We start from the raw sequence: 7,722 nt of genomic DNA on the forward strand, positions 1-7,722 counted from the left end.
TGGCACAGAATACAGTACAGGAGATTGAACCCTGGACCTTGCGCTTGCCAGGCAGGTGCTTAGACCGCCGAGCTATCTTCCCAGGCCCTGGATTTTTTTTTTTTTCCTGTACCGGGAATTGAACTCAGGGCCGTGAGCTTACCAGGCAAGCACTTCTACTGAGCCATCTCTCTGCCCCATCCTTTCTTTTGTTTTTGACACAGTGTCTAAATCCCTAGATTACCCAGGTTGGGCTCCAATCCTCCTGCCCCAGCCTCCCAAGTGCTGGGATTCCAGGCCTGGCACCGTGCTGGGGTTACAGTTTCTTAGATTGTGGGATGAGTTTTGCTCGGTAGCACTTTGGCGGCTGGTCATGTGGGCTCCCACTAGTGCTGGCCTGTTCATCCCGGAGGAATGGGAGACGGAGCCTCCTGGGCAGAAAACCAGTGGCGCAGCCTCAGCTGTGTGAGTGAGCCCAAGCCCCAGAACTGCGGCTGCCTTTCATTGTGCCCTGCACGCCAGGCCCCGCCACTGTCCCCCAGCCTGAAGGCCTTGACCTGTATCCCATCACCAAGTCCCACACGCATCACTCGGGGATTCGCCTTCATTTCCTTACATCCCCTCAAGCATGAAAAACAGGAGTCACAAGCATGAAAAACAGGAGTCACAGGCCACCGTGTCTCGTAATTCTGTTTGTTTAAAAATAAAGCCAACGGCCAGCCACGGTGGTACAGCCCTATAATCCCAGCACTCTAGGAGACTGAGGCAGGAGGACTGCAACTTTGATCCTAGCCCAGGCAATCTGGTGCCTTAGCAAGACCTGGTCTCAGAGAAGGAGGGGCAGGTGGCTGGGGATATGGCTCAGTGTGAAGCCCTGGGTTCGGCCCCTAGTCCGGGCAGGGGGCAGACTTGCAGTATTAAGCAGACTGGGTGGGAGAGCCCCAGGGAGGTGTGGAGGGGGATCAATCTGAGGGCTGGACATTCCACAGTGTGCACTCAGGACCAGAGATGAGGGTGGGAGGCCTTGGGGGTGCTCAAGAAAGAGCACGGTGTGTGGGGCTGCAGGTGAGAAGGAAGAGCAGAGGGGAGAGCATGGGGGGGCACATAACTGCCCGAGTCATCCCCTGGCTGTGGCGGAGGCGGCTGCCCTCCCCGCGCACCCTAAGTGCACCCAGGACTTGGCCTGACCCCAGGCTGTGGCACAAGACGCAGAACTGTCACCACAGAAGCACCTGCTCAGCGCTGCAGGCCAGCACGGGTTAGCCGACGCATTCCGTTCTGGGAGAACTGGAGGCAGTGTCCACAGCCACCATCAGGCTGTGCACCGACTTCTACACAAGTGACCTAGGGTCTGCGGGCGCCGCGGCGTGGGTGAGCGTTCCTGGTGGGTGGCACCTTCCCCACGCCACAGGACACTGCACGGGAGCTGTCTGCACGCGACTGCACTGGAGACTGCGTCGTTCCTCACGGACTTCACTCTGTCCCTCTCCCTCTGCTGATCTAAGGTCTGCATCCTAAAAGCGTGCCTGTGAGTACAGTGGCTTTTGTGACTTTTGCGTGTCTTTCTAAGACACCATGCAGCCTAACACGATATTGAGGAGAGAACGCCAAATAAACCACCTAAACTGCCAAAGCAATGATCAAGGTTCACTGACTTAACGGGTACGGGAATACCTACAGCGGACTGTCCCGCGAACACGGGACAGGCAGCGCGGAGGACAGCCAGTGCGCCGTGCTCTTCAGGAGCCGACTCGGGGTTGGCACTGTTCCGGCCAGGATCTGAAGTGCTCCCCCACATTTTCACATGCTCACAGCGGTGCTCTGCCCACCAATGGGCTCACCCACTAATGAGCTCGAGGCTGACAGTGCTGTTAGGTGACGGGGTGTGGGGTGGGGGAACAGAAAGAATTAAGACGCGCTGTGTGCGTGCTGCGGTGCGCCCTGATTAGTGTAACCACCAAATGCTGCAGACATGCAGGAAGAAAACTTTCAAACATGTTGGAAGCTGACGAAAGGGGAGGGCCTGGTTGGATGGGCAGTCTCTGAACTCGGAGTCACCCTCGCCTTGGCTACCACAAGGTGACTGCAAAGAGGGTACCACAACAGCGGGGAGGGGCACAGGAGAGCAGACGTAACAGGGAAGTGGACAAGGGCTGGAGATGTCGCCCGCCGTAAACATCACATTCCCTCGCTGGTGTGAGATCCTGGAAACGTAAGTGAGATCATAAATGCACAGCAGGTATCCCTGTGAAGCAGGAAACTGCTCAAAGGGAAAAGGAAGATGGGGAGGAGGGAGACGGGAGGGAGGGAGGGAAAAATGAGAAAAGAACGATGAAAGAGAAACCGAGTTCTGTTCATGGGGAGGGGAAGGGGATTTGAAACGAGGGCATGAAGTGGGAAAAAAGAAAAAGAAAAGCATTTTGAATAGAGATGGATAGAAGCGACAGAACACGGGCGCAAACAGCAGCCCACCTCCTGCCAAGTGGCCAGAAGGAGGGCACGTGCACCCAGCGCCGAGGACATGAGGGCTGGAGCCCACCGCGTCCCCAGCGCTCCCTTCAGCAGCAGGGACCACAGCACAAGGCCCAGCACCCAGACCCCAGAGCAGCTGCACCAAGTGTGCGGACCACAGGGAAATGGCCGAGGCAGCCTGGATCTCGACACTTCCGCGTCGTGGTGAGAAGCCCAGCGCTGAGCAAAGACGGCCCAGCTCGCGGCTCCTGCCCAAGCTGCAGGGGAGCCCTGGCTTGTGCAATAACCAAATAAAAGGCATTCAAAAGAAGCAGAGTTCCTCTTGCAGCTGGCATTTGTAGGGAGAAAATCCCAAGGGCTCTACCAAGAGAAAAGGCCAGAAATAACAGCAAAAAAAGCCTGTTTCTACACAGCACCAAACATGGAGAAAGTGGAAGGCTATGTACCAATGCCATTTATACACTAAAAACATAAACATGCCGAGGATACAGCTCAGCAGCACAAGCACCTGTGGCATGCGCAAGGTCCTGAGCTCGATTCCCAGTACCAGTAATAAATAAATAAGTAAACGGTACTCCCCAAGCGTGGTGATGCTAGCCTATGATCCCAGCACTCTGGGAGGCGGAGGCAGGGGGAGGGGAAGCTCGTCATGAAACATTAATGAAATACAGTAGATTGAGAAAGATTTAAATGAAGACATACTATATTTATGAACCAAAAGGTCCAGCGCAGTGGAGACAGCAACTGTCGCCTGGCTTACACATTTAATTCAATTCTTATGAAGTCTACAAATTTTTTTTTTAATATAGACAAAATCAGCTGCAAGTTTATATGGGAAGTTAAAGAACCAGACATGTTAAATAAGGTTTAACTAAAAACATTCACTTGTGCATCGCAGAGACTCATCCCGTCAGCTACAGCAATTCAAAGGAGACCGAGAACATGTTGTTCAGCTTTTGAAACAATGTGAAGGCCTTTCCTAGGTCAAGTCTTCAACAGTCTTAACTGAGCCACAAAACGTGCCCGTTGAGTATGCATGTTTATTGCCTTAGATATAAAGACACTTGGTGGCTCGAGCCCCTGCTGATCCATACAACACTGTGCTGCTGAGTCCAGGAATTGGAGGCGCAGACATGCAGGAAACCCGCACACGGCCCTCCCCACACGCTCCCGCTGCTGGGCCGCAGTGGACGAGCACACAGCCCACAGGGCCGGAGGCCTGGCCCGGAAACGGCGCTCCCCTCCCCAAGGAAGCTAAGGAAAAAGGACAAAGTGCAGTAGACGTGTCAGAGTAAGTCTGAAAAGATCTGTGCTTCTGGTTCACTTTCTTCTACCTTTCCTCCTTTTACGAATAATTCCTGAGGGGCCGGGGAGATGGCTCAGTGGAATAAGCACATGCCTGGCAAGTGCAGGGGCCTGAGTTCAATCCCCAGTTCCGAAAGAAAAAAAAAAGAATAATTCCTGAGATAACACTGCATTGTAAACTGTGGAGAAAACGTAGCTGCAGATTGTCCCTTGTGCACACAATCCCCTGGTCTCTCCTGGATGGATCCAGAGGAGGGTAAGGCTCTAGGATGGGCCCATTTCTACTCAAGTCAGAGACGCAGTGGCGCCCTCACAGTGCAGATACTTATGGGGCTGTTCTTTGGTGTGAGGGGTGGGGGCTGAGGAAGCTCTGTCCTGTGGTGAGAGGGAACCCACAGGGCTTACATTCGTGAAGTCTTTCTCCATAAGGAGCTCCCGGAGGGTCACGGAGGTGTGGACGACCGTGAAAGGCCGGCCCTTCTCCCCAGCCCTGGCTGGGCCTCTCCCTGTGTGCATGCGCTGGTGCTGAGACAGCGAGGAGCTGCGGCTGAAGGCCTTTCCACACTCGCCACACTTGTAGGGCTTCTCTCCTGTGTGGATGATGGCGTGTCGGATGAGGTTGGTGCTCCAGCAGAAGGTCTTCCCACACTCGATGCACTCGAAAGGCTTCTCCCCGCTGTGGATCCGCTTGTGCCGGGTGAGGCCAGACATGCGCGCGAAGGCCTTGCCACACTCTGTGCACTCGTAGGGCTTCTCCCCCGTGTGGATGCTGAAGTGGCGGATGAGGTCTGCCCGGTTGCTGAAGGCTTTCCCACACTCCTTGCACTCGAAGGGCTTTTCTCCAGTGTGGGCCCTTTTGTGCAAGATGAAGGTGGAGCAGTGGGTGAAGGCCTTCCCGCACTCGCCACACACGTAGGGTTTCTCCCCGGTGTGGATGCGCTGGTGCCTCTTGAGGTACGAGCGGTGGTTGAAGGCCTTGCCGCACTCCAGGCACTCGAAGGGCTTCTCCCCAGTGTGGATGACGTAGTGGTGGATGAGGGCTGCGCTCTCCAGGAAGACCTTGCCGCACTCGCTGCACTCGTAGGGCTTCTTCCCCGTGTGCGCCTGCTGGTGCCACAGCAGGTACGACCTGTGCTTGAAGACCTGGCCGCACTCGAAGCACTCGTAGGGGTTCTCGCCGGCGTGCACTACGTAGTGTCTGAGGAAGCCACCCCGGTGTCGGAAGACCTGCCCACACTCCGTGCACACGAAGGACTTCTCCCCCGAGTGCCGCCGGCTGTGCAAGACGAAATTGGAGCGGTGGGTGAAGGCCTTGCCGCACTGGCCGCACGTGTAGGGCTTCTCCCCGCTGTGGATGCGCTGGTGCTGGGAGAGGTAGGACTTGCGGTTGAAGGCCTTGCCGCACTGCAGGCACTCGTAGGGCCGCTCGCCCGTGTGGACCATGTGGTGCTGCAGCAGGTGCGTGCTCTTGCTGAAGGTCTTCCCGCACTGCGCGCACTCGTAGGGCTTCACCCCAGAGTGGATCTTCTCGTGGCCAGCAAGCAGGCGCTTCTTGTTAAACACCTTCCCACACTCGCCGCACCTGAAGGCGGCTTCCCCCTCCTCCTCAGGCACGGCGTCTCTCCCTGGGCTGAGCGCTGCAAGGTCGGGCACAGCATCTCCTACGGGGACCTGCTCCTCCACAGTCCTCAGACACATGCTGTCATCCGTCCCTACGCCTTCAGAACCCAGGTTCAGCCTCCCAGGAAGCTTCTCCCCCAGGGCCTGCACCTCTGCCTCCCAGAGTCCTTCCTGTCTGTCTGATGGGCCACCCTGACCCACGGCTCCAGGTGTCAACTGTCCCTGAAGGCAGGCTTCCTCACACAAGGCTGGCTCAGAGGTGGCGGGTTCTGCGGTCTTGGTTTTTCCACTGTCACCTGGAAGAACCCAACACACAGGAGGGCTGTTAGTAATGGCAACCCAGAAGACACACCAGCACCCCTTTAAGAAACAGCTGCAAATGGCGGCTCTACAAGTGTCAGGCTGTCTCTGCAACGTCAGCTTCCAACTTTTGGGCTCCAGACACCCTGGAAGAGCGAGGGAGGGGCCGCGCCAGCAGGGGTCTCTGCGGGGTGCAGCTGGCACCCTACAGATGCCAGCCTGTTCTGCTGTGAGGGCACATGGGAGGCAGGAGCAGCCAGGCGTGGTGGGCAGGCCTGTAACCCAGCACCAGCCAGGCCTGGCCAGGTGGGGAGGCCACAGTTGCAACCCCAGACCTGCTGCTGGCTGAGACAGCAGGAGCCAGGCTCCAGACCAGCCTGGTAACTGGTGATGTCCCATCTCAAAGTCCAGCGAGGAAGGGCCACAGGTGTAGCTCAGGTCCCCAGCTTCAATCCCCAGTGGCACAAAAGCAAACCAAAACCCAAATGCAACAAAAAGTCCTGTCAGCTTTTGTTCAGACCCACGGAACGTGGCTCCTCAGCACAGGGCTTTTCCAGCACTCTGTTCTTTAATGCACGGTGGGCTCCTAAGACCACACGGACTGTTTGTGCAAGCTGATCATTTAGGCAGTAATCTATTATTGGTCCCTAGATAATGTCAGGGCTGGGGAGATGGCTCAGTGGAACAACTGCTTCCTTGGCAAGTGCAAGGTCCTGAGTTCAATCCCCAGTTCCACCAAAAACAAAAAACAAACAAAAAAAAAGTCTTTTTTTTTTTTTTTTTTTTTTCCGGAGGCAGAGTCTTGCTCTGTAATTCAGGCTGGCCTTGAACTCATGGCAGTCTTCCTGCCTCCGCCTGCTGTGTGCTGGTTACAGGTCTGTGCCGCCACACCTGGCTAAACAATCTACACCAAAGAGAGGAACTTGGGAAGGTCAGGCCCCCAGAAAGCTCAGTCACCTAAGTCTGCCTGCGCTGCAGTCACAGCACCCCCAGTGGACCCGTGGGAAGGGCAGATGCAGCAGACCCCGAGCCACACAGGCCACTGATTACTGGGTCACTTGTCCTCACACAGTGAGCTTCCAGATATTTCCAGACCAGAAGCCCAGGGGAGTCGAGTCACCAGGGCTAGCAACCCCTCACACTCTCACTACCGGATTTGAGGCTGAGACCAAGAGAAACCTGGGGCTGTGGCAGCTTCCCGCCTGATAGCTGCGCCCCACACTGCACGTCCCCCCCCCAGCTGCACCTGACAGGACCACGTATGTAAGGCCAGGGGCTCAGGGAGTCTGTGGACGGCAGTGGTGACTCGAGGACAACATGGGAAGTTCTGAATCTGGAGCTGGCAGCAGAAGGCTGGGCAGAGTCAGCATGGTGAAGTGGGTCCCTCAGGCCACCAAGGAGTTACCGTGAAGAACAGGGCATGCTGCAGCACACTGTCATGGTCGGTGACAGTCCTGAGATGGAGAGGAAGTCAGCCTGGAGACAACCTTCAAGCAATGAAGGGCTGGGTCCCTGAGGAACTCAGTGCAGAGCTCCCTGCGACCCCAGGCGACGGTGAGGGAAAGACACTGCTCTCCTATGTTGAGCCCCAGAATTCCGGAGTTTGGAGAGAGCTCCCAGAGGCTCCAGCTAGTAAGCCGCTCCTCAGCAGCAGGGACAGTGTGCTGGGGTCGGGACACGAGAGCAGCCATGGGACAGAGGGCTCCACACTTCCACAATGCCCCCAAGAACAGGCTCCAGGCAGTGCACATGTGTCAATCCAGTGCTCTGGGAGGCTGAGGCAGAGGGACTCCAAATTCAGCCCAGCCTCGGCAAGGTGGTGACAGAGACCCCTTCTCGAAGTAGCTCAGTCTGACAGCCCTAGGCTTGAGCCTCAGTACACCTCACCCAATCAAAGTAAAGCAGATCAAGGAAGACCGACCACCCCATGCCCACAGCCCCGGGGGACGCCCCAGCCCACGGGCTCTTACCCAGCCTCACCGGCCACGGCTGCTGCCCCTGCTCCAGCCGCTGCATCAGCTCCGGCGTGGGAACAGGACACCCTGG

General features: G+C 56.7%; 1 protein-coding gene across 1 annotated transcript in view; it reads right to left on the bottom strand.

Moving 5' to 3' along the window:
• Window positions 1-3,862: 3,862 nt before the first annotated feature.
• Window positions 3,863-7,722, bottom strand: part of LOC111814619 (zinc finger protein 264-like) — a 27,934-nt gene continuing 24,074 nt past the window's right edge. Inside the window, exons 4-5 of the mRNA XM_023708497.1 lie at window positions 7,647-7,718; window positions 3,863-5,672 (exon numbers count right to left, since the gene is read on the bottom strand). Coding sequence (XP_023564265.1) covers window positions 4,042-5,672; window positions 7,647-7,718 — 1,703 coding nt within the window. The 3' untranslated portion in view covers window positions 3,863-4,041. The remainder of the gene's footprint in view (window positions 5,673-7,646; window positions 7,719-7,722) is intronic.

Source organism: Octodon degus, unplaced genomic scaffold, assembly GCF_000260255.1.
Source record: "Octodon degus isolate 3935 unplaced genomic scaffold, OctDeg1.0 scaffold00379, whole genome shotgun sequence".
NCBI lineage: Eukaryota > Metazoa > Chordata > Mammalia > Rodentia > Octodontidae > Octodon > Octodon degus.